The sequence below is a fragment of the Aethalodelphis obliquidens genome, unplaced genomic scaffold, assembly GCF_003676395.1.
Source record: "Aethalodelphis obliquidens isolate GAN/ISIS:26980383/991018 unplaced genomic scaffold, ASM367639v1 scaffold6, whole genome shotgun sequence".
Taxonomy (NCBI): domain Eukaryota; kingdom Metazoa; phylum Chordata; class Mammalia; order Artiodactyla; family Delphinidae; genus Aethalodelphis; species Aethalodelphis obliquidens.
Window position 1 is genome coordinate 5725253 of NW_020837950.1, and position 27692 is coordinate 5752944.

General features: G+C 38.2%; 1 protein-coding gene across 2 annotated transcripts; it reads left to right on the forward strand.

Moving 5' to 3' along the window:
• On the forward strand, positions 1-26765 carry COMMD8 (COMM domain containing 8). Of its 2 annotated transcripts, none has more exons than XM_027103043.1 (5): positions 1-123; positions 2560-2715; positions 7459-7611; positions 9178-9333; positions 24622-26765. In XM_027103043.1, exons 1-5 carry the CDS (start codon positions 58-60, stop codon positions 24715-24717), a joined length of 627 nt encoding a protein of 208 aa, XP_026958844.1. In that variant the 5' UTR covers positions 1-57; the 3' UTR covers positions 24718-26765. The 2 variants fall into 2 exon arrangements, with proteins under 2 accessions (XP_026958844.1, XP_026958845.1); XM_027103044.1 differs by lacking the exon at positions 24622-26765 and adding an exon at positions 10359-11285.
• Positions 26766-27692: the final 927 nt, after the last annotated feature.

Here is a 27692-nt window from a genome sequence, read left to right on the forward strand (position 1 = left end):
CGGCCTCAAAGGAGACGCCAGGAGTGGTCATGTGACCCTGCCTCGCTACTCGCAGGGATGGAGCCGGAAGAGGGGGTTCCCTTGTGGCGGCTGCAGAAGCTTCCTGCCGAGCTGGGCCTGCAGGTGAGGAGGGCGCCAGGGGCGGCTGCGCGGGGCCGGGCTCCGGGAAGGCCTGGCGTGCGGGGCAGGTCCCACCTGGACGCCTTTGCGGGGCTCGCGCCTGCTTCCCAGGGGAAGGAGGAGGAAGGGGTGTGATTTCGGGTGGCCCGCCCCCTGCGTCTCCTGGAGAGTTGAGGAGGCCGAGGCTTGGGTCGCCACCTCTGCGACCCGGCTTCCAGTGGCCTCTCCGGGCGCTTTGCACGCAGACGCCCGCCGGGCCGCGCCCGCACCTGAGTGGGGACTGCCTGTTCTCTCCCGCAAGCGGCCGGGACCAAGTGACCCGGGCCGGGGGGTGGAGTCGCCACGTAGTCTTTGAAAACTTACAACCTGGACAGGTTGGTTTGCAACCTCTCGTTCCCTGTTGAACACACATTAAAGTTTCGGCTCTTTTGCACTGTGTACAAGGCCCTTTGTGATTTGGCCTCCACCACCTCTCCAGCTTTGTATGCTGTCATCTCCCAAATTGCACCATGTGGTTTTACACTTTTATCTGCATATGCAGCTGCTTGTGACTAGAAATACCCTTGTCCTGTTTAGCCAACTACTCATCCTTTTAAGACATACTTTCCCCTCCTTCCTCTGTGCTGTTTTGTACCTTCTGTAAACTTGAATTACAACTCTTATCATCCTAAATTACATTTATTTATTGATATATTAGTTTTCTCTAATGGACTGAGGCTCTGATATGTAGGACCTTATTTATCCTCAGTTTCCTCATTTGTAAAATGGGGATAATAGCAAGGCTTACTTCACAGAGTTACAGTGAAGATCAGCACAGTGTTTGGTACATAACTCGGGCTTTATAAATGGTAGCTGTTATAGTTATTTTTCTTTGTATTTACATTAACTTGTTTAATAACTGGAATGAAGTGCTCATTACATATTTGTGAATTAATTTAAAAAATATATTCCAAAAGGATAGCACTCTTATTTTTCAGTTTGTGTTCTGAGTTTTGTTTTAGCATGGGGGACAGTTTGGGATAAGGTGAAATATAGGTAGAGAATTTTGAATGAATTTCAAGTTGAAAATGTTGGTTAATTTATGATAAATAAAATTTCTGTTCACATAGTACTTTAGCCAACATTTGGAAGTAGGGTCACCAGTTGCTCATCTCTGTTCCGATATGTGTGGTGTTTATAGAGGAGTTACTGCTTAAAATGGACTGGAATATGATCCAGGAGAAAAGAGTTGGAAGCCTTGCTGCTTAAATGCATTTCCAAGTTGTTTGGGTTCAAGTATGCTTCTTACAAGACACAAATATCCCTTGAGAAGGATAACCATATTTATCATTTACCTAGAATAGTGCTGGTATAGTAGGTACTCAGTTAATATATGTTAAAGGCATGGAACGTAGTACCGTAGTAGTAGTAGTAATAGTGATGATGATGATAATAATAAGATGATGAAGGATAACAATGGCAAGCAGTGTTTAATGCCAGGAGTGTGCCAAGTGATCTGCATGTATTCTTCAATCCATACAACATTATAGGGATAGATGATATCCTCGTTTTACACATGAGGAAACAGGCACAGAATGTTTAAATAACTTGGCAAAACTAGTATGTAGTGGAACTAGGATTCAGACTAGACAGTTTTGTTCCAAAATCCAGTCTTAATTACTTTGTTTAGTTATATATGTGTTAGGGTTTCCATTGCTGGCATTAAGGTAGGGTAGAGAGAAAGGAATGTAAAAAAGAAAGAAAGGCACCGAGGGGCTTTTTTTGGACCAAAAGAAATAAGTGTGGGTGTTGTGGAAAACGGAGAGAAGAGGTGTGTAGATCTACAGTTAAAAGACTTTGATCTAAGAGTCATACCTTGTTTTTTCGTTATTGGTATAAATCCGATGTCTAAGGAATCCCAAGGAGAAACTTGTACACTCACCATCTTCCTTCCAGGAACGTTGGAGAAACAACAGTGTATCTATAAAATTATTTTAGCTTCTGAAGGTGGACAATTACAGAAAGTCTGTTTTTGTGTGTGTGTGTGTGTGTGTGTGTGTGTGTGAAGCTCTAACTTTTTTTTTTTTTTTTTTTTTTTGCGGTACACGGGGCTCTCACTGTTGTGGCCTCTCCTGTTGCGGAGCACAGGCTCCGGACACTCAGGCTCAGCGGCCATGGCTCACGGGCCCAGCCGCTCCGCGGCATGCGGGATCTTCCCGGACCGGGGCACGAACCCGTGTCCCCTGCATCGGCAGGCGGACTCCCAACCACTGCGCCACCAGGGAAGCCCTCTAACTTTTAATTAATAAAATAATGTTAAGGATAGTTGCTTTTCAACCTCAGCTGCTCCTGAAGGTAACATGAACTTCTCCCAACACCATTTATGTGCTACGAGGAAGATAAATCTGTTTTATAATTTTACTTACAATTACATTTATTTCTCTTTTTTCTTCTCTCTAGCTTCTTCATAAAATAATTGATGGCATTTGTGGCCGAACTTATCCTCTCTACCAGGATTATCACAGTGTTTGGGATTCAACAGAATGGATGCATGTTCTAGAAGACATTACCAACTTTTTCAAAGCTGTAGTTGGTAAAAATTTATCTGATGAAGAGGTAACTTCATTCCAAATTTATATACCTTATGATAAATAATAAATAATTTGTATTCAGATTTTTTTTTATTAAGTTGGTCTTCAGGGCACTATATAAAACAAGGGCCATCATTATTAAGTGTATAATAGATAACAATAAAAACCTCATAATTGTAAGTGGAAAATCTGCAAGTTCCGGATTTTTGTAATTTTGTTTTTGGTTGTTTGTATATTTTAAAACTGTGAAACATTTAAGTCATATAGAAGAAAACTGAAAGTTATATAACTGACACCTATATTCCCATTACCACAATTAAACAGTTGTTAAAATTTTATTTTATGTATTTCAGGTTTGTGTGTGTTTTAGAAACAAGGCATTACAGATACACATAAATATCACCCTCCCCCTAGAGATTACCACTTGTGAAGTTGTGTGCGTGTTTTGTATTCTATATTGTGTGAATATTTGCATCTTTAAGCAATATATACAATTATTTGAGCTGTTTAAATGTGTAACTTGTCAATGGTAATGTTTGTATCTATTTGTAATTTTTCTGCAACATTGCGTTTTAGATTTACCACTGTTCATGAACGTAGATCTGGTTTATGTATTTTAACCCCTTGTAGTATTTGATGATAGGAATTAGTAGGGCTTATTTTTCTGTCCCCCTGCTGATGAATAGTTGGGTCATTGCCTCTTTCATTATTATGAATAGTGCTGCTACAGACATTTTGTATGTGTCTTTTCGTACACACATGGGCCAGCTTTTCTAGGATAAACATCTTGAAGTGAAATTGCAGGGTCATGGGGTATCCTTCCATTGAATTGCTTTTGTACCTTTGTCAAAAGTCATTTGGGCATGTTTGTGTAGGTTGCCCACTTGGGAAAAAAATAGAGTTATGTATGTCATTTTGATTTCGATGATATTCTGAATATGAGTTCTTGGATATATGTATTTTAAATATCTTTTATGTTACTTGCCTTTTCAGTCTCTTAATAGTATCTTTTGGTGAATAGAAGTTCTGTATTTTAATCAAGTCCAATTTGTCAGTATTTCTTTTGATGGTTAGTGATATTAATGCTGTGTTTAAGAAATATTTGTGCCAGAGCCATGAAGATGTTTTTGGATGCTTTCTTGTAGAAGCTTGATTGTTTTAGCTTTTACATTTATGTCACTGATGCATTTTGAATTAATATTTGTGTATGGAGTAGGGGTCAAATTGAAATTTTTCCATATGATATTCACTTGACCTAGTACCATTTATTGAAATGACCATCCTTGCCCCATAGAATTTCTGTGCAGCCTTTCTCGGAAATCAGGTGACCATATATGTATGGTTCTCTATCTGGACTCTTTTTTCACTCCATTAGTCTGTTTGTCTATGTTTGCCCATACTACAATGTCTTAATTATTGTAGAGTTAAAGCTATATTACATTAAGTTTTGATATCTGGTAGTAGAAGAGCTTCAACCTTGTGTTTCTTCAAGATTGCTTTGGTTACTCTAGATCCTTTGTATTTTCAGGTGCATTTTAAAATCAGCTTGTCAGTTTTAACCAAAAAACCTGCTGGAATTTTGATGGGGAGTATTAGCTTGGGCTGCCACAACAAAATACCTTGGAGTGAGTAGCTTAAATAACAGGAATTAATTTCTTGCAGTTCTAGAGTCTAGGGAGTCCAAAGTCCAAGGTATGGCTGATTCTGGTCCCTGGTGAGGGCTTTTTTCCTTGCTGCAGATGATTGCCTTCTCACTGTGTCCTCACATGGCTGTGGGGGTAGGGGTGGAGACAGAAAGCAAACTCTCTGGTGCTTCTTATAAGGGCACTAATCCCATCATGAGGGTCCCACCTTCATGACCTCATCCAAACCTGATTACCTCTCCAAGGCCCCATTTCTTGATATCATCTTGAAGGTCAGAGGTTTTTTTTGATTTGTTTGTTTGTTTTTTTGCGGTATGTGGGCCTCTCACTGTTGTGGCCTCTCCCATTGTGGAGCACAGGCTCTGGACGAACATGCTCAACGGCCATGGCTCACAGGCCCAGCTGCTCCGCGGCATGTGGGATCTTCCCGGACCGGGGCACGAACCCATGTCCCCTGCATCAGCAGGCGGACTCTCAACCACTGTGCCACCAGGGAAGCCCGAAGGTCAGAGTTTTAACATGAATTTTTAGGGGACATTAAGTGCATAGCATGGGATTGCACTGAATCTCTAGACTGTTTTGGAGAGAATTGACATCTTAACAGTACTGAGCCTTCTGATCTATGAATATGGTATAACCTTCCATTCATTTAGATTAACTTCAGTTTTGCTCTAATATTTTGTAGTTTTCAGTGTAGAGGTCTTGCAAATATTTTGTTGGATTTATTTCTAAGTAACTGTTCTTTAATTTTGCTCTCCAATTGCATATTGCTAGTATGTGCAAACAGTGTTGATTTTTATATACTTTGTGTCCAACAGTCTTTCTAAATTTATATATAATGGTTTATAAACTTTTTTGGATTTTTTTTGTATGCAATCATTTTCTTTTTCAATTTTAATACCTTTTATTTCTTTTTTTCCCCTCTTATTGCACTGGCTTATAATTTCAGGACAGTTTTGGGGAAAAAAGAAAAGCAGTGCCTTGTTCCTGACCTTACAGAGAATGTATGTGTTCACTATTTCACAATTTAGTGTGTCAGCTGTATGATTTTATGGGTATCCGTGATTAGATTAAAGAAGCTTCCTACAATTCTTACTTTGCTAAGAATTTTTATCATTAATAGGTATTGAATTTTATCAAATGCTTTTTTCCTGAATTTATTATTTTCACCTTTATTTTGTTAATGTGATGCCTTGCATTGATTTTTGAATGTTAAACTAACCTTACATTGCCAAAATAAACTCAACTTGGTCATGATGTATTATCTTTTTTAATGTATCTTTTGGTTTGATTTGCCAATATTTTGTTTAGGATTTTTTCATCTATATTTGAGTGATATTGGCCCATAATTTTTTTTTCCTATAATTTTTTTTTCAGAATATAAAGTTTTATTCTGGTCTCATGGAATGAATTAGGAAGTTGTTTGTTTTGTTTTTTTTTCCTTTTTCTCTGAAAGTTTGTGCAAGATTTATTTCTTTTGTCACTTAGTACTGTGTTACCATGTTGCTTAATTTTCAGATGCTGGAATTTTTTTTCAGTTATGATTTAATTACACAGTGGCTCAAAAATATAAATAGTATGGTTCCAATCCTTTGAAATCTGTTGTGATTTGCGACATGGTTCAGCATATGTTTCATTTTTGGGTATGTCCCTTATACACTTGAAGATAATATGTATTCTGCAATCGTAGGGTGTAGTGTTCTATGTGTAGTTAGGTTAAGCAGAAATATTTTTACTGATTTTTTTGTCTCTTTCTATCAGTTACTGAGAGCTTTGTTAACATCTCTAATTATGAAAGTTGATTTACCCATTTCTCTTTTTCTGCCAAGTTTTGGTGCTTTATATATTTTGAAGTGTTATTACGTGCACACACATTTATGATTGTTATGTATTTCTGTTGAGCAACCCTTTTGCTATCCTGCTCTATTTCATAAAGTCTGTTTTCTGATACATTAATATAGGTATACCAGCTTTAGTGGTTTCCAAGTGTATTCACTCTTATTCTGCTTCACTGGTCAGCCCTTTTTACTTTCTGTTTTGCAAAAATTTGTTAAAACCTCTTGTTTATTGGTTATGCATCCTCATCTTATTGTTTCATGGTTATAGAAGTTTTTTTTTTCATTTATTGATACTATTTTAAAGGGTATGTGAGAGTGTGACTGTTGTTTACATTTTAAACAGAAAGGCCCTAAAGATGCTCAGCATCACTAATCATTAGAGAAATGCAAATCAAAACTACCAGGAGGTATCACCTCACTGGTCAGAATGGCCATCATCAAAAAATCTACAAACAATAAATGGTGGAGAGGGTGTGGAGAAGAGGGAACCCTCTTGCACTGTTGGTGGGCATGTAAATTGATACAGCTGCTATGGAGAACAGTATGGAGGTTCCTTAAAAAAACTAGAAATAGAACTACCATATGACCAAACAATCCCACTACTGGGCATATACCCAGAGAAAACCATAATTCAAAAAAACACATGCACCCCAGTGTTCATAGCAGAACTATTTACAATAGCCAGGACATGGAAGCAACCTAAATGTCCATCAAAAGAGGAATGGGTAAAGAAGATGTGGTACATGTATACAGTGGAATATTACTCAGCCATAAAAAGGAGTGAAATTAGGTCATCTGTAGAGACGTGGATGAACCTAGAGCGTGTCATACAGAGTGAAGTAAGTCAGAAAGAGAAAAGCGAATATCGTATAATAACGCATATATGTGGAATCTAGAAAAGTGGTATAGGTGGTCTTATTTGCAAAGCAGAAATAGAGACAGAGACGTAGAGAACAAATGTATGGATACCAAGGGGGAAAGGGGTGGGGTGGGAGGAATTAGGAGACTGGGATTGACACGTATACATTATCAATACTATGTATAAAATAGACAAATGATGGGAACATACTGTATAGCACAGGGAATTCTGCCTAATGCACTGGGGTAACCTAAATGGGAGGGAAGTCCAAAGGGGAGGGGATATCTCTATGTGTATGGCTGATTCATTTTGTTGTGCAGTGGAGGCTAGCACAACATTGTAAAGCAGCCATACTCCAATAAAAATTAAAAAAATAAACAGAAAGGCCCTTCCACTTATTTTCTAACCATCTATTTTTATTTTCATAGATATCTCAGCAGTTGGATCAGTTGAATTCATCTCATCAAGAAGCTATCATGAAATGCTTAAAAAGTAGGAAAGATGAAATCAAGCAGGCTCTGTTGAAAGAAATAGTTGATATTTCCTCTTCACAGCTACAGGATTTTGATTGGCAGTTAAAGGTGAGAATATATTTATTTATGAGTATTTATGCTTTTTATTTCATTTTTTGAATAGATTTATTTTTTATAATATATATCTAAAATTTCTGTATTTTTGAGAATACATTTTCCTAAAAATGTATCAAAGATAATTAAAATTACATCTTTTGTGTTAACTTGGGCATCAGTAAGTGCACTGCAGACATCTAAACCATGTATAATAAATTACAAGTATAATAAATTTAATTAAGTAAAGCTTTAAGTCATTAAAGGACTAAAAGTCATGTAGATGAAGGAATAGATATGTACTCTGTGGCTCTGGCGAATAGGACAAAGGCTAAAGTATATGATTTGTAATAAGATAGGTTTCAATTCAACCTAAGAAATAATAATTTAACCACTATACGTATCTGAAAATTATTATTTTTTTTCTGTGGTACGCGGGCCTCTCACTGTTGTGGCCTCTCCCGTTGCGGAGCACAGGCTCCGGACGCGCAGGCTCCAGCGGCCATGGCTCACGGGCCCAGCCGCTCTGCGGCATGTGGGATCTTCCCGGACCGGGGCACGAACCCGTCCCCTGCATCGGCAGGTGGACTCTCAACACTGCGCCACCAGGGAAGCCCTGAAAATTATTTTAACCTCTTTTTGAGTTAGCACACTCCTTCTCATAGCTGGTACTCAAACATAGGCTGGGAAACCACTTGTTGGAAATATTGAGGAGAATTATTGATGAGGCGGACAACCTGAAGGTGATGCTTTCTCGGATATTATGGGTCCTGTATTTTGGAGAGAGGATGGAGGAGCTACGTGAAGGTTTGTTTGGTCCTGTAGTGTATGCACCACAAGGGAGATCCTTTGAGGTTGGTTGTCAGGGAGGGAGTCCTTTACTATTGCCCAAGTAAACTTTTGCAAGTGGTAGCACTCCAAAATTCAGTTATTGTGGGGTTACTGGCTCAGATTCCAGGAAAACTGAGTTTCTCTTTGCCATCTGCCAGTGAAGCTATGATGATTGTTTCAAAAAGCTTTAGTATCGTAAACAGTTGGTTCTTCCATTTCCTCTAGACAGAAAGTAGAAGAGGTAATAGTGTCCTATGTTTTTGTTGAGTGGCTCTGATCAAAGATGGTATCTTGATAACATTTTTCAATAGTTTAATAGAGAGTTATCTGCTCATTATTTAAGCATCTTAATTTCTGAGACTTCACGGTGTTTTTAGTTTTATCTTTGTACACGGACTTTCATCCTGTTGTTATCGTTACACTTCTTTAAAATTCTCTTGTTTCTTGATGCATTGGACCCATTCAGTACTTCCCAGCCATAACGCTGCTCTAGATTTCTCCTCCTACCATAAAATCCTGACTGCTTGTCTTTTTCCCCTAAACTACTTTCTCTCTTTTCTTTTTCTATTCATCAGATATATGCTGGTTTGGCATGGGTTTAATTTCTTTTATTCCTTTCACATTTCCCTGTACTTCATAGCAAACAGGAGTACTCTTTTTTCTAACGTGTTGTTTGTAAGCTCTGATGCATATGTAATATAATCCTTTTTAATACTACTTACTAATTAGTATTTTTCTCATTTTAAACAGCTTGCACTTTCTAGTGACAAGATTGCTACACTACAAATGCCACTTTTAAACCTTCATCTAGATGTGAAAGAAAATGGTGAAGTCAAGCCGTATTCTGTTGAAATGAGTAAAGAAGAGCTGCAGAATCTAATAAATTCCTTGGAAGCAGCTAATAAGGTATGTGTTTTAATTTTTTTGTATGGCTCAAAATATTTAATTTCTGATTGATACCATTAGAGCAATATAAGAAAAACTAATCATTTATGTTTAATATTTCTTTTGTTCCTGATATTTTATGTCAAGCACAGAAGATACTTTGATATGTTCTTCTCTAGTTTTAGATATTACACTAATTATAAATTTAATTTACATTAATAGAACATAATTTATCAAGTGGTTATTTTTTTTAAAGAATAACAGCTAGATTTGTTTTGCTCCAGTGCTCATTAATGGTAAAAAAATTTTTCTGAAGACATTTAATGATTAATAATAGTTAATGATCTTGAAGAAAAGATTGTCTTATTTACTGGACAAATGGTAGAAAATCGCCTTAAGTCCCAGAGACAAAGTATGGTTTGTAGTTATTATGACAGAAATCAGCTTGAGACAAAATAGAGCTAATGAAGGACCAAAAGCTTTACATTTACAAAGGAATGGCTAAGTAACAGTAACAATTCCGAGTGTTTAACTAATGTGAAAAATAGTATTTAGACAGTAGAAACTGCTGCCGTGAGGAAGACATAATTCCCTACGTTGCGTATGTTCCTTTCCTTGTTGTCGAGCGTCGTCTCTAGTGATCGTGTCTCAAGGATTAAAGTCAGTTATTCTTACCAACCTCTCTTGCCACTAACCCATCTTGGCTCGATCTTTTTGAAACTCTGGTATACTTCATCTTCCCTCCATACTGTGCAGTCACTCGGCCATCGTGGTGCCTTGATGACTGGTCCACGTGCCCAGTAACAAACTGGTAGCCTGGCTTGCCTTTGGATGAGGCTACAAGTCTGGAGACGTGTGTGGCAGAGCCTGGTGTAAATGTTAGATGGGTCTGAAGCATGGATTCTGGCAGACCTGTGCCTTCTGTGCATTGTACTTGTCAGTTCTCCAGCCCCTTCTTCAGAGATTTCAAAGCATCTCATTCAGCAGATACTGGCATCATTCTGGGATAACCTGATTCCCACCCTTCCCTCCCTTTGTGTTTTAAGGTGGTCCTGCAGTTGAAATAACTGGAAGTGATGAATACCAATATTATCGGATTCCACTGCTACAACTGATACGGCAGAGTGAATACCATGTGTTAGGAAACCTGTGATATACTCTTTTGGCCTGCTGAGAAAGCAGCAGTGTTGAGATTACAAAGACAACAATTTATCAACTTCCCTAAAGAACAGGAAATTATATGGTTGACAAGAAATGCATAAAAACATGAAAGATGAAAAGGCTATAATAGCAGTTTATATTTTCATAATGACTGTTTTGCTCATTTATTACATATTTGAGAAACCTTTACAGATATACAGTTTCATTGAAAGCTAAAAGTAGGCTCTAAAGTAATGGAAACTTACAAGCACAAATATACTTGAATATTGCTTAAAGAACTATGTGAATAGCAAGGATGTTTATTATGGATATATATGGTTAATTTGTAATATTTGAAAAAAATAACTTTTAAAGAATGTATAAGCTACATCTGTAACTCAGGAGATTCCATGTTTTTCTCGTATTTCAAAGGAAAGTTTATAAAATGTAAAATTTCTTAGAGAAGTGCTCCAGACAAGAAAAAAACACTAAATCTGTGTGAACAATTTTGAGTTTTGAATTCTAGAAACTAAAATCTCATATTAGAACATAGATAAAAATGAAAATAACACTGTAACTTCTGTATTTCTGTGTCTGATCAGGAGAGTATGCTCTGATAAAAAGAATACATGTCATTGTATAGAGTATACACTACTATCAAAATGTCAGCTAAGACTGTATATAGACCACATTTGTTGTAAACTCTTAATTTGTTACAAACTCTTAATGAAGTTTTGGATGTTAACAACTTCATTGGAAAACAGACCATTTTTAATTTCAGTTAACTTTAAAAACAAGCATTTTGAGCAAATAAAAAATATTTTATTTTTATATATTGCTTTATTTCAGATGACTTTCTACATAACTCAATAACACATCATTGGTATCTGATTTTTGCAAGATTTATAATTCATTAGAGCATCAGATTATTATTCGAGGTGTCCAGAGCATTCCCTCTAATTCTCATCGTACAGATGAGGGTAGGCTTAGTGAGATTAACAAAAGTGAGTGCAGTTCAGACGGTGCTACTCAAAACGTGTCTGTAGGCTAATGCCACTCTATGAACTGTTTGTTACAGCTTGGTGATTAGATGTGGAGCTTGTGCCACAATGTTCATCAATATACTTCTTTCTTCACTGAGAAATTTTGGCCAGGAAAAAAAAAAAATCAGCTGAACTAACCAGCGTGCTTTGGGAGGTAGTTGTTTTACCTTCTTGTGCAAATTCCTTATGTCGTTGTGGACCAGTAACAGTTTGTAGGCGAGCACTTGCAATAATACTGATATAGGGCCCTTCAGAATTTCAACCCTCCACAAAGTCCTTCCTTTGAGAAGGGAAAACCCTTACTCTGCTTAGTCCTTCTCTCACTATGTTATTACTACATTACCATATGTAAATGCTTTATTGAAATCTGACTTAGACTGCACATATTTAAAGTGGGCAGTCTGATCAGTTTTGACGTCTGCACACCCATGAAAGCGTCACCTCAAGGTGGTGAACAACCAGTCACTCCTGAAAGTGTCGTCCTACTCCTTTGTAATCCTTACTCCTGTGCCCTTTACCCCCAGACGACCACTGAGCTGCGTCCTGCCATTCTAGATGAGTTCCCATTTTCCAGAGTTTAATATAAATGGAATCATACAGTATGTTCTTTTTTTGTGTGATCTGGCTTCTTTCAGTATTATTTTAAGTTCATCCATGATACTGCATATATCAGTGGTTCATTCCTTTTTATTGTTGAGAAGTATTCTGTTGTAGAATTCCGCCATCATTTGTTTATCTGTTCACCTGTTAATGGATGTTTTGGTTGTTAACAGTTTTTGGCTGTTACAATACACAGAATGCTATGAACATTCTTGTATGTGTCTTTGTATGGACATATGCTTTCTTTTGGAAGTAAATACTTAGGAGTGAAATGGCTGGATCATGTGGTAGGTGTATGTTTATCTTTTCACTGCCAAACTGTATTCCAAAGTGATTTTTACATTTTACATTCCATACCACAGTCTATGAGAGTTCCACCTCCACCGCCTCGCTAACACTTGGTATGGTCAGTCTTTCTAATTTCAGCTGTTCTTAGGTGTGTTGTGGTGTCTCATTGTTGTTTTAATAATATTCATTTCCCTAATGATGTTGAGTATCTTTTCATGTGCTTATTTGCTGTCTGTATATCTTCTTTGGTGAAGTGTCCAGATCAGTTTCCCATTTTTAAATTGGATTGTTTTCTTCCGAGTTTTGGGAATTCTTTATATAGCCTGGATACAAGTCTTTATCATATATATGCCTTGAAAGTATTTAAATATTCTCTCCTAATCTGTGGCTTATCTTTTTTTTCTTTTTCTTTTTTTTGTAAATAATTTTTTTAGAACAGTTTTGGATATACAGAAAAATGAAGCAGATAGTACAAAGAGATCTCATATACCCCACATCCAGTTTCCACTGTTATTAACATATTAGTATGGTCCATTTGTTATAATTGATGAACTAATATCAATACATTATTATTAACTAAATTCCATAGTTTATTTAGATTTCCTAAGTTTTTACCTAATGTCCTTTTTCTCTTCCAGGATTCCATTTCATATTTATCATGTCTCCTTAGGCTTCTCTTGCTGTGATAATTTCCCATACTTGTTTTTGATGACCTTGATAGTTTGAGGAATATGGGTGAGATATTTTGTAGGATGCCCCTCTATTGGAATTTAATAATTTTCTCCTGTGTACACTGGGCTTGTGGGTTTTGGGCAGGAAGATCACAGAGGTAAAGTGCCATTTACATCACATCATCTTAAGGGTACAGATTCTTAACAGTATTTATGAATTGACATTGACCTTGATCACCCAGCGGAGGTAGTGTTTGTCAAGTTTCTTCACTGTAAAGTTATTCTTTATTTCTCCTTCTTCCATACTGTCCTCTTTGGAAGGAAGCCACTATGTACAACCCAGACTTAAGGAATTAGGCTCCCCCTCCTTGAGGTCCGAATAGTTACATAAATGCTTTGGAATTCTTCCACATAGATTTGTCTCTTTATTAATTAATTTAATCATTTATATAGTATGGACTCATGGATATTTATTTTATACTTTGGGTTATAATTCAGTATTACTTGTTACTTAAATTGTTTCAGCTTTGGCCATTTGGAGCTCTTCACTTGGCTCCTTTGTCCTTTGACATACCCTTGAGGTGGATTTTATTTATTTATTTTATATTATCTCCTTAACTTCCTGGCAATACTAGATGCTCCACGCTCATCTTGTCAATCTCCTTCCCAGTCCTAGAATCAACCATTTCTCCAAGAAGCCCTGGTTCAGTTTATTGAAGAATGGTATTAGAAACCAAGCTGGGTGTGCTCATTGTTGTTTTTTGGGGCCCTCTCAGCTGACCGAACAAAGAAATCCATGCATGTAAACTAACCTGTGTATATACACATATCTATAAATACTTCTTTATATAATCATCTGTATATTAAGCTGCACATGAGTTCCTCCTGATGTCTCCAACTCTGCTTCATTACACGGGGATCATTCTAGCCTGCTACCCTCCCTTATCTGTGAATTCACATTCCAGCAGTGAGAAACCTGAATCCCCCCATGCACCATTCATTCCAGAATATATATAGCAGTCAAGGTTGTTAATCTGTACCCCTGTGTGGGAGGGGGAAATTTTCTTTTTCTTCCCAGGAAGGATTTATTTCTTTTGCCTTTAGTCTCACAGACTCCACTCATTTCCAAGTTACTTGGGTCAGTACCTCTCCCCCCCACTCCCTTCACGAGGTCGTTTTATACATTTGTAATAGTGAGATTTTTTGCTGTAATCTGTCTTCCTTGCTGGGATCCCCCAGCTTCTTAAATTTAAATTTGCATACATTAAGGTGTATTCTTTTTGTTGAACAGTTCTGAGTTTTGACAAATGCCTAATGTCATGTTGTTGGGGGAGGTCATTGAGAGGATGTGACCAGCTGTTGACCCGTGAGCTGGACCCTGGCAATAGGAGGCTCCTTGCCCCCTCCCCTGTCCTTGGAATGTGCATTCCACTTGTTTTCTCCACTCCCACAAGCTGCCCCAAGGATCCTGCCCAGAGGTGATAATGTGGTATTGAGACTCTCTGGACTGTATATGTGACTGAATCCAGTTAAGGCTTCTATGTAAACTTTTAAGACTTGGGTGGGTTGAGGCAGAGATCTACTTGTCTTGGTGGCCGCCCAAGGCAAGTCTTGGACGTTGCCTTTCTTGTTAAAACCACTACCTACTAATCTGGAGTGGTTCACCTCTCACAGGGCAAGAGATCCTTGCTCTGCATGGGTGGGGGCTGGTTTCTGATTACACTTGGGAAACTCCCGAGGTTGTGAACTAACACATGTACTGACTCCACAGAATAGTTCAACACCCTAAAAATCCCCTATGCTTTACTTAATCATCCCTCTCCATCTTCCTCAGAACCCCAGCCAACTAGTGATTTTTCTTAATGTCATTATAGCTTTCCCTTTTCCGGAATGTCGTGTAGTTGGGATCATGTAGTGTGTAGTCTTTTCAGACTGGCTTCTTTCACTTATCAGTATGCTTTTCTTCCAGGTCTTTTTGCCTTAATAACTCATTTCTGTTTTCTCTCTGAGAAGTATTTCGTTGTATAGGTGTACCACCGTTTATATTCACTTGTTGAAGGAAATAGGTTCTTTTCATTTTGGGGGCAATTATGAATAAAGCTGTTGTAACCATGCACAGGCAAGTTCTTATGTGGACATAAGTTTTGAAACTAACTGAACAATACCTAGGAATGTGATTGTTGGATCGTTTTGCACAACTGTGTTTTTTTAAAAAATAAATTTATTTATTTATTTTTGGCTGTGTTGGGTGTTCGTTGCTTCGCGTGGACTTTCTCTGGTTGTGGAGAGGGGGGGCTACTCTTTGTTGTGGTGCGCGGGCTTCTCACTGTGGAGGCTTCTTTTGCTGCAGAGCACGAGCTCTAGGTGCATGGGCTTCAGTAGTTGTGGCACGCGGGCTCAGTAGTTGTGGCTCACGGGCTAGAGCACAGGCTCAGTAGTTGTGGCGCATGGGCTTAGCTGCTCCGCGGCATGTGAGATCTTCCCGGACCAGGGCTCGAACCTGTGTCCCCTGCATTGTCAGGTGGATTCTCAACCACTGCGCCCCCAGAGAAGCCCCAGTTTTGCACAACAATGTTTAATGTTATAAGAAACTGTCAAACTTTTTCAAAGTGGCTATACCACTTTGCATTTCTTTCTTTTTTTAAAATTGTGGCAAAAAACATAACATGAAATCTACTCTCTTAAATGTTTGTCTGCAGTACAGTATTGTTAACAGTATTGTTAACATGTATATACATTGTTGTGCAGCATTGAGACTCTCTCCATGAACAGCAACTCCCTATTTCTCCCTCCTCCAGTCCCTGGCAATCCCCATTCTGCTTTCTGCTTCAAGAATTTGACTACTTTTGATACTTCATAAGTGGAATCACGCAGCCTTTGTCCTTCTATAGCTACCATATTCCATATGCTTACCATAATGTCCTCAGGATTTCCTTCTTTTTTTTTTAAAGGCTGAATAATATTCCATTACATGTATATACCACATTTTTTTAAAATCCATTAATCTGTCAACGGACATTTAAGTTGTTTTCACCTCTTGGTTATTGTGACTAATGTTGCAGTGAGCACAGGAGTGCAAATATCTCTTCGAGAGCCTGTTTCCAATTATTTATGCTAAATACCTTGAAGTGGGATTGCTGAATCACATGGTAGTTCTATTTTTAATTTTTTGAGACATCTCCGTACTTTTTTCCATAGCCATGACATCATTTTACATTCCCACCAAAAGTGCACAAGGGTTCCAATTTCTCCATATTCTTGGCTGGTACTAGTGACAACAGAGATACACAAACCCCTACCTTATGCTAGCTGCTTCTTATTTATAATCCCTATAGCAAATCCTAAAAATGCTATGTATATATTTGTTACTTTCTAATTTAAATAAAACTGGATGGCCATTTCTTTCTCCTGTTGTATAACATAGTCTTCTGGAAAGAGTAGCCAAGTGTAGGGTGTCTAAACCCCTGGTAGCCCTGCAGGCCAAGGCTCTGATGATAAAGTGCAGATTCCCAGTTATATTGCTGGATGAATGTTGAAGCCATCTCTAGGCTGGAATTTAGACTCTTATTGAAAAGCTATTCTACTAATCACCAATTAATGGATAAATGAACTTCACACCTTTTGTCTGTTCATTATTTTATTGTCAACATATTATTTGTGAAGGGAGAGAATGAGTTCAGAGTTTGGAAGTCTTCAAATTAGGAAAGACTGACAAATAGGCCAACTCTACTATTCATATTTACAGTGGAGATTTTTAAAAGAAATATGACATAATGCACCTCACAAATGGATGCTATTAAAGTCCGTTTTAGGCATCATTTTTGAATACAAGGAAACTTCATTTCTTCTTTTTTTATTCCCTAATATGTAAACACTCCATATGTTCAAATGTTTGTAAGGCATGTTATCTTAAAGAATATTAAAAAAAAAAAAATCAAAGTGGTACAGAAATAAGCTCCTGGAAGAGTGCTGGCATTTTTCTCCCAATTGTTGGATAATACTGCAAAGAATTTCTTCCAAATAAAGGGATTTTGTTTTGTATTAAATTTTATAATAAAAGCTCCCAAATGAAAGATTCAGAATTCTAAACATTTTTAAGGATTATAAAAAGATATGCCTGAAATCTTGCATGTTTTTAAACATAGTACAAAGTAAGCTTTTTATATGTAGGCATTTTTAATAAAAAAAGTTTTATTTGTGTTTTAGGAATAAACAGGCTAACATAAATTGTACATATTTACAGCAATAAACTTCATTTCAGAAGCTGCACAACGGCTTTTGTAAGTACAGCTGATGGTTTTTGACACCAGCCTTCAAACGTGTTTTCTTTCTTTCATTTGCTGCAACATTTAAAATCTTGTAGTACTAAAGCAAAGAAAACAGCAACTTATTTTATAGCAAAGCCACACTATTAACAAAATAATGAGTAAACTACAGTCCCGTGAGTCCTAAGGTATGAGACTGTGAGTCCTGAAATCGAGAGCACAAGCATTTCTTGTGTCCATACCTGATTGCATGTAAGTTGATTTTGCATTTTACAAGAATACATGATTACTCAATGAATGATGAGTAGAAAAAAGGCCATGAAGGGTAAAAGGGTCAGTAATCAGAAGACACTGAACAGCTTCTTGGTCACTGATTCACTGCTAAACGGGAAATCTATTTCTTCTTTCATGTGTATAAATCACAGTCTCCAGGCTTCATGGATTTTGTCCACAGATCATTTTTGAGATAGCAAAGGCCTAACGTCAAATACTTTAAGCATGTAAAAAGGAATTAATGAAAGGTTAGGATATTTAATCAAATTCCTAACAGAAAGGGTACAAGTCAAGCATACTGTATGAAATTTTGATTTCAAATGTAAAAAGCAACTACAGAAAAGCACAAGTTTCATTAGAGAGAACAGCAGTTTCAATCAGAAAATACAGTATATACTGATACAAAATAGAAAGTTGGATTACAAAAGTAAGGAGTCTACCTCTTCTTTCTTGGCATTGGTGAAACCCGTCTCATTTCATTAAAATTCCTGTAGGTTTCTGGAAATACTCATTCTTGCCCTTGAGCTTTTTAGTGGTCTGGTAGGTATACAAAAGTATTATCTGCTTATGTAAGAAAGCAGATGCTTATGTCAAAAGAGCAAAAGAACATTAATATATTGTAATTTATGTACCTCTGTAATTAAAGGAGTTCTGCCTGCTGAAAAATAAAGAGGGCAAAAGGGGTTATTTTATTTACAAGAGCTGTGTAATGCCATTCAGGAATTAGCTGATTCACATTTAGTAGGAGGGTAATAGACAATTCAGCAAAATGATTAGTGGAGATTAAAAAACACAAGGAACAAAACACTTAACATCTTCTAACATATTTGGTGAATTTAGCATAACGGATTTTGAGAGGCAACGGAAGGTATGCATTTCTTTCTGTATACATGTAGCACCTGCTTTTGAAAGATCCAGTTATGTAGTACAGGGTGCTGTGAATTAAAATAGCAGGAGACTGGTTTGGAAAGTTCAGCTAATTTTTGGATTCAATCAAGGTTTAGGTGAGGTGGTAGCCAAAGAGATGTTCCATTGCTGGCAGGATAGTAATTTTCCCAATCTTTAGCCTAATGAGTCCTGCTTTCCCAAACCTCCTGAATCACTGTGTAAAGATCTTTGCCTCAAGTTGAGTCTCCTTGGGTAAAGACAGAGGAGTGAAATAATTATTCAGAGATGATGGACAGCCAAGAGAATTTTTCAAGCAAGCCACCCTAACCCAGATGAGTTTTTCTCAAAGAGAGTTTTATTTGTATTTATGCAGTATTAAAGTTTCCTCTTTACATTTTCATTAACCTTTTAAATGACATGACAGCATTATTTCACATTAGCCATTAGGTTCCCATCACAATGGCACAAAATGCTGCCTAGCGTTCAAAAATAAAAAGCTTAAAGATGTCAAAAAAAAAGTTTGGCCCTTGTAAACATTTATATCATTTGGAATTTCCAAAACCCTCATGCAACCTTGACTTTGTAATAATGCCACATGGTAGTTTTTAACAAGAGGGTTATTGGCCCTCTCTAAAATAAGGAGTTGAGCAACACAGTCAATGAATATATGCATATCTAATCAGGAGTATTCCATACTTAGAAGAGTAGTGGATGTTCTGAATGTGAAATTTCACTTGTGTATATGATTCTGTTTTCCACAACACTGCAGTGAGTTAGAATAATCAAGGGGCTTCCCCCAAGATGTCTCAGTGGCATTGTTGCAAAATAGAAAATAGTTCAAGCTTTATCCAGTGAGTATTTCACAAAGATGTAGGCAACAGATTAACATGAAATTGATTCGCTTAAAAAAAAGAAAAAGCAGATACACTGCAATTCAATGTATTTGGGGAAATACCAAGTAGAAAAATATGTTATCTAGTAAAACTGGGGTGGCTGGTTGCCACTCTGAGGTAAGGCTTGCAAATGATACCTTTTATGCAAATAAGTAAATATATGTAACAGGAGAACAGGGAAGTTAGCAGCTGAAAGGAGAGGGGCAGAAAAGGTATTTCTCTGTACATCTGTTTTATGCAGTCTTGAGGGACAGTTGGTGCATGTCAAGAACTGCCCATCCCCCTTAGATAGTTCTAAACCTTCTATTTACTTCTTGGCAGAAATGAAATTTGGTGTGCCATACTCTCTGGGAGGACTCTCTTAGGATTCACATTGGAGTGTTCCAATTACGCAGTGTAGTCCCAGCTTCAAGAGTAAACGCCCAGTAGAATCTAGATCCAAAGGCTTTTAACAAGGCAAACTTGGGTAAACGAGGGAAAAATGAAACTTTAAATAAAACAGTTCCTTCTTCCATAGAGGAAAAGCAGTAGTAATTAGCATGGAAAGTCCAAGTCTGCTAGACTGGCAGACTCTAGAATGGTGGTGTTAGGATTCAGTTTGTATAGTCATAAACAATGGAAAAAATCTCAGTGACCACTCGGCACAGACCCTAACCTGGGTTCAGTTGTAACTCTAGCTGCATTTAAAAAAATCCACTTAGAGGTTGCAGACATAGGCTCAATGGGACTAAAATAACTTGGGGGAGGGTAGCAGGGACACCTGCCTCACAAGGTATTATCTATAATTCTGAAAGTAATGTCCATTATGGACATTCTCTGTTGCTACATATAGCAACGTAGGTTATTCAGTCAGCATGTACAGATTCTCCACAATGGACAGAATAATAGATGCTTTGGGCAATGCAAAAGAATTAGAAAATGGGACATTTACCCTTAAAGACCTTACGCTTTATTTAGGGAGGCAGAGCATCTATTTGCAAAACTACTGGAAAATACACAAATGAAGTAACTATCTTTGGACAAAATGGCCACAAGAATTGAGGGTGAAGGGGAGAGGGAGAGTGAACAGAATGAGGGAAGTTTGCTCATGATGGCTTTTTGGTTGATGTTGGCCGGATTCATTAGGGAGGCGTTAGGAGGAGCCTGAGCTGGAGATAAAATGTAAAAATTCAAGCACAGCAACGAGAACATTTTGGGATGATAGGTGGCCGCTGCAGTGGAAGGGTAGGGAAAGCGTAAGGATTAGCATGCTTGAAGCTGAGTGAGGGGTACAATGAGAAATGAAGTGAGCATGAGTGATGGAGAAGACTGAGGTCAGTCATGAATAAAAGATTCATAGGGAGCCAAGATATTTTCTCCAAGGTGTTAATATTAACTTGCTAATATTTCCCATATCCTCCAGGTATGGGAATCATGAGACCTCATAATTAGCATGACTATATAACTCGTTATCTAAATGGACACTTTTGAGTGAAATTATCTATTGATAAATTACACACTGGCACTATCTCAGGCAAACTGGGGCACGCTTCAGGCTATTTAGATGTTGTACAAGCTACTCCTTCTACACTTTCCCTCAAGAGAGTAATGAAAAACTTTTGTGTGGAGGATGGAGGAAGGATGGAGAAGGATTACAAAAAAGAGCAAGAGTGTTTACTCGGCACAGTATCTACATACTGGGAGAGGAAATCACTCTCTTTTCTCCTACTCTCCACTCATCTTTGAACTACCCACAACCTGGATCATCAGGTTAAAAAGATTAAATCCAGGCAGTGTAGTAGAGTGGAAAAAGCTTTGCCTTTGGAGCCAAGAAAAACTGAGATTGAATACTAACTCCATCACTAACTAGTTATCAGATCTTGGGTAAATCATTTAACCTATTTGAGCCTCTATTTCTACCTATTGGTTTTGTCATCTTAACTTCACAGCACTGTAGTGAAGGTCAAACCAGGAAACAATGTGTGGGAAAGTGTTTTTTGATGCCTTAGACCAATGTGTGACAGTCATCGTTGGATATCTACCCAAAAGCCATTCTTCCCTCTTTTTTTTTTTTGGTTGTACGCGGGCCCCTCACTGTTGTGGCCTCTCCCGTTACGCGCAGGCTCAGCGGCCATGGCTCACGGGCCCAGCCGCTCTGCGGCATGTGGGACCTTCCTGGACAGGGGCACGAATCTGTGTCCCCTGCATCGGCAGGCGGACTGCCAACCACCGCGCCACCAGGGAAGCCCCCTTCCCTCTTTTTGTTAACATATTCCCCACGCCACCTCCTTTTTTCCCAGACACTGGGCAGCTCGGGGTTAGTGTTGTAAGCCAATCATGATAATTCCATGCCTCTTATCAGAGGCTGGTTCAGGAATGGATGTGTTATCCAACCCTGGCCAATGGGACAACAGAGAAGACTGTTGAGGGAGTTTTTTGGGAAAGATGTCCTTGCTCTTAAAAAGAAATCCAAGGCAGGGCTTTCCCTTATTTCTTCCACTTGATATGAGTGCGTAAGTGTAGCCACTTTGCAACCATAATGGCTGCTGATAACATACAGAGTTAAGAACTGGTTAGGGAAGGGGCCTGAGTCATAATGACATCATTGTGCTATTGAAATAATTAACCCAGTAACTGCGCTACTTCTAACTGTTATATGAGATAACATTTTGATTGTTAAAGTTACTTTTAGTTGTATCTTTTGTTACTTGCACTTAAATGAATCCTAATTGATATACATATTAGTAAGTACTAATCTCAACTTGGTGAAAATTTGAAGACTTAGGAATGCTTCCTCTGTTTTGAAAAAAATGAAATTAAATATGAAACCATCACTAGGAAAAAAGTGTGGCAAACCAGTAATAGAAAACTATTAGCTCACTACTTTTAAGAGGAGTAATGAATACATCTGTACATAGGAAGGTTTTGTGGGGTGTGTGAGGTCGAGGGGCAGAATATTAGGATAACTCTACAAAAAAGAGACCATCTCATCCACAGAATGGCCTATGGTGGAAGGGAGGAATTTCCAGGCACTCTCCTAACAGTTTTGAATGGTCAGGGGTTCTCAGGAGAATCATGAAAGTTTAGAGATGGAAGGTATCTTTTAAAAAAGGAAAAAAAGTTATGAACATCTGTGTGCAGGAATCTCATTAGGGATCTTGTTCAGACACTAGGCTGCATCTTTAAAAATGTGAATAGCTAGAAATGCTGATTGCAATTTAATAAGTAAACTTTCAGTTTTGCCATAGCTGTGCCTAAAACATTTGACAGATTTAATGATTTAAGTGGGGGATAGGAGGAGGTGGGAGAAGTGGGGGCAGAGAGAGTGGATAACAGACCTGGAATCTTTTCCAATAGATGGGTGGCTGCCTCTTACCTGAGAGCTCAATCATACCTGCTATTCCTCTTACAGGACACAGGACAGTGATGGCGTCTAGGATGGGAAGGAATATGGAAAGGCACTGCAATAGCGTTTCTGCTCAGATGCTGCTTAGAAGTTGGCTTTTCCACTCAGGAGGGGCATTCCATGGCCATTCCTGACTGAGTTAGAGAGAATGGTCTAAGGGATCAACATCTTTCAGATATCTGAAAATAGAGACCACGATGATTATGTTAAATGAGACTCTCCAGTGCTTTTAGAAGGAAATATTGTAGTGTGGACGATTACTAAAATCATAAATTTTTTTTTTTGCCACTTGCCTGAAAATTTAACACTATGTTCTCTATATATTTTTAGAGGACTGTGAACAAGTTTTGAATTCAGTTCACTTTACAGCAGATGGCTTACTCCCAAAGACATGCAACAAGGAATATAACTAAATTTGTGGGGCTGTGTTAACAGAGGCCATGAGACTCCTGTATCTTTCTGGTAATCTCCTACACAAATGAATCTCTTTAAAATTCCCTTTGAAATTTAATACTGGAAAGGAACTTGGAGGTCATCTGGTGGAATGTCCGTAGTCACACAACTAGGCTGTGATAGTGACAGCATAAAGCCCAGGTCACAAAATCCTAATTCCAAGGTGTCTGCTGTTCACTATAATTTCCTTCTCCCCACCACGCAGCTCATTTATAGTTAACTTTTTAAGGTTAAGCTGCACATTGCTTGGTATATGTTTAGAGAACTTTCTGTTCTCTAAATGTAGAAATGTTGTCTGGAGGAAAAAGATGTTCCACATATTTTATAGGGGCAGTTTAGACAGTTTGCCTTATGACCTGTCCAGTTACTAACTATATTTAATGTCTGCTAGAAGGTTGAAGAGGAGTGGGTAGGGTAATGCATAGAAGTGGAAATCTGTAATAGGAATCAGATACAGAAAGGATGAATTAGGTCAAGTTCCTAGAGGACAGTCTGTAACTAATGGTGTGCTGTGTAAATGATTAGCCATTCTGGGAGGAATAATAATAGATTTTTAAATGGCATACAATTAAGACTGAAGAAGTACACAAACGAGTTTGATGAAAAAGAATTGATACAGTGTGAATTCACCACATTACAACTATAATGTAAGGAGATGGTCTTATCCTCAAACTTTAGTGTAGATAATGTAGTTTTCTTAGGTTTGAGCTTATGATTTTTATTTCCATTTCATTTTGAATTAGACTGGGAGGGAGAAGGTTTAGGTAAACGTGTATTCTGTATATAAGGGACAGAAAAGCAGAAAAGAAAAATAACCCAAGGCGGTTCAGAAGAGGCTACTGTGATTATACAGTAGCTACCTCTAACGTTCTGTTAAAGGCAATAGGAGTAGGAATTTGGGGAAATTATTAAAATTCACTGTTTTTGTAGATTCAATTGAAGATATGCAGTATAAGTCCAAAGAAGCTTAAGCTTTCTGCTATCCATGGGCAAGACAGCTTATGAGGTTTAGAAATGAGAAAGGAAAAAGAAAGGGATTGATTTCATTGGGTTAAGGCATGAGTCAGGATGATGTATGGTTCCAGGAAGGAATGAACACAAAAGAGGTGATCTGTTTCACGTTGCCAAACTTGCAAAATGCATAAACATATCGTATTTGAATAGTTTTCACCTATAAAAAATTATATTGGAAAATGTTCCCCCTTCCCTGTTTTTCTTCAAACGGAAACCCAGGAAGAAGTAGGAGCCAGACAGCAATACTGATTGCTCTTATTTATCCTTTGGCTTCTAACTGGGGCTGTTTTAAGTTAGTGGATCTGTGACCCTGTGTACTTTAGGCAAATGCATAATGTTATTTGGCCTCTCTTTTATGAAACAATTTTTATTGATTTATTTTTCTATTGTCTTCAGGAGAGAAAATGCAGGTATGAGAATGGTTTTCTTTGCCAACTGGTTCAGAAAGACACCTCCTTTTCCCACAGTGAATTCCTAATGAAGCCTTGGTGATGAGTGCTGATTGTTCCAGGGTGGACAGAGTATCTAGGGGCCAATCAGGAATGGTTGCCAGTCCCTTGATGTACCAAGGACTTTTTGAAATAGGAAAACCGAAACAAAACAAACAACTGTTAGATCTCTTCAGTTCGAATAAGGAAATTCTTGGTTTGGAGAAATAGAAACAAACTCAAAACTATGCTTATCCTTCCAGGAACTTAGTATTTTCTGGTTTGAAGTTCTTCTGTTGAAAAGGATTTCCTTTCAAATGTTTGTGAAGTTGCAGCCTCTAACAGTGGAGTTTTCTGTCAGTTGATTTCAGTTATCTGGAAAAAGCAGGATTTAAGCAAAAGCACAATGTATTCTGGACCTAGACATTGACTTGATTAGTTCCAACAGGGCTTTTTTTCTTATTCAATTGATGTGGACCCTACTTGGCACATTTTGGAGCCAAAATGTCTTACAGTGATGGCTCCCTGCACTCTTCCTGGCACTTAAAATGCTGGCAATAAAAGCCTTGCCTTGCTAAGTTCTTACCTGCAAGAAAGACATTGATCACTCTCAAATGTTGCTAAGAAACCAATCTATTTCCCTACTTGCTTAGAATTTCTGAATTTCTGTGGATACCATCACCCTCTCTGGGACTGCCAGTCTGCATGGGAACACATCTTATGGCATAATATCCCACCATTCCGAAGACTTTTTCAAGAATACCAGGACTTGGGAGAAATATATTTGAGAACATTTAATTGCCAGATTCTCTTTTAAGTTTAACTAGCACATACCAAACATATCTCAGGCCCCCAGTTGAAAAATACTTGTCAATACCCAGTCCATTTATACCAGTACTTCTTTTTACCCTTCAAAAACAGTGCCATGGTCACCTCTGGATCTTTCAGGCATGAATCAGCCAGTTGGTGTTACCAATGTCATTGGCTATCTCCTCCTTTTCTCCTTCCCATCATTTGCGCATTCGACTGTTTACCCTGATCAACCATCCATCCATTTCTATTAGAAAGTATTAGAAGTTCTGGGAACACTTGTGGAAGGAAAGAAGGTACAAGCTAAAGCTATTGGTGCAAATGAAGCTTCGGATTCCCTGTGGATTTTGATCACGTCTTCTATTCTTGACCCCCTCAACAGCATGGATAATTTGGTATCTGAATATATGAGTAGCCACAAGTGACTGATAAAAACGCGTCAAACTTTTCATGGCACGGTTCCAGGAGCAGCTCGTTAAGATTCCTGTCTCTGCTGGTGTGCTGTTCCTGAGCCCCAGGGGTGTGCAGACTTCTTGGTAGCTCCAGTCCCTTTCAGTGGGGTTGAGGCATGAGGCAGTGATCACAGACACCTGGCAGAATTACACAGCTGTACACACACAATGTCAGAGAAAGAGCAAGAGCTAAAAAGATTCTGGTTTGGACCCAAATCACTAGTCATTTCACTTCATGAATAAAAGCGAGTGCCTTGTAAGCTTACATTATTTACAATGCTCGTATTTTTCAAACATCCACCCAAAAGCTGAGGACCACCACACCACAGGGAACAGTTCCATGAACTATGTACAGAATTTACAAGGAAGTTTACATAATATTCTACATTCCATTAACAACTTGACCTCTGTGTTGACTGTTTGCTTTCAAGCAACAGATATCTTTGTTCGTTTTTCTGTCCTCCTCATCCCAGTAACTGCTGATGAACCAACATGAACAAATGCTTGCACATTCCTTTACCCTCCCTCCTGGGATAAATATTTGATTATATTTGTTTAGGGGAAAAAAAAAAAAACAACTGTGGCACATCACCCTTTGTAAAATACTATTAAAAATTGTCCATATAAGAAATCTTGGAGAGCTTTTCCTTCTAACATTATAAATAGATCTTTTGTTTGTTTGTTTGTTTCACTTGGCAAATTTCGACTGAGCTCTTTCTGAAGTGAATATTTATAAAGCAGTCATTGATTTCAGAAAGATGGAATTTGGTCAACATCTCTGTGTATTGTACGTAATGCTTTTTAAGGAAAGCCTATCCTTGGATCCATAAAACAAACTTTATTCTCTGCACCACATTTTCTCTTTGCATTTTCAAGATCCTTCACTGATTGTAACGGACAGTAAAGACGGTATATGTGGAAACACTTTAGTCAGCAGAACTACCAACGAGTCTGCTGTTTCTATTTGGCAATGGAGAGGATGGGGGCAACAATCCTGGATAATTCAAGCCAAAAGTATGTCTTTACCTGGGTCTTGGCCTCACAAAGCTGGTGAGTGTAATGCACATGTCACCCCTGATATCTTAAGTCAAGAAACATGACTGGTTGGAATGAGTGTGAAGTCATCATTGGCAAGTAAATGACGGGATTTCTGCTGGGTCTATACAGGTTAAGTCTAAGACTCGGTCTATTTCACAGTTTATGAACTATGAACATGGGGTCCCCTGGACATGACTGTGGCATAAGAGAGTGCGTCTGTGCAATTTTCAGCCTCTGCTGCCACTTTGTTAATACAGGAGATTATGGCTAAAAGAAAACAACCCCCAAATGGTTAAACAGTAACCCCTCTAAAATGTAGCGATCTGAATCTTTCAGGAATGGGGACCAGGTTGAGGGCACTTAAGAATGTCTAGCAATTTTTATGTTTTATGTCATCAATTTGGGCAAGACAAGGTAGAGAGGCAGAGAAGGAAGGATTTTTTTCTGTGTACTGTTCAGCCTGGAACGAGATTGGGGAGGATTTGGCTAGGAGGTGTCCGGAAGAAGGAAGTGAGGCCAGAGGTTATTAATTAGAAACATGGCAGCTTTTCCATTTTTCTGGCTGCCAATTGCCTCTAAAACCAGAGCTATGTAACACAATTTGTGTAGTGCTAGCTGTGACTGTCTACATCCAGGAGGGCCGACAGTGACACCATTTCGTGCCTGATGGTAGATTCAGGCTTACTAAGTTTTACATTTTACAAAGGATAAAAGATAAGAATTCAAAACATTCTTTTTC

What these genes read in the sequence shown, in the direction of transcription:
- COMMD8 (XM_027103043.1), top strand. Translation starts at nt 58, where the DNA reads ATGGAGCCGGAAGAGGGGGTTCCCTTGTGGCGGCTGCAGAAGCTTCCT. An exon ending in AAAATTTATCTGATGAAGAG is followed by an intron (nt 2,716 to 7,458) that starts GTAACTTCATTC and finishes TTATTTTCATAG; the next exon opens with ATATCTCAGCAGTTGGATCA. An exon ending in ATTTTGATTGGCAGTTAAAG is followed by an intron (nt 7,612 to 9,177) that starts GTGAGAATATAT and finishes CATTTTAAACAG; the next exon opens with CTTGCACTTTCTAGTGACAA.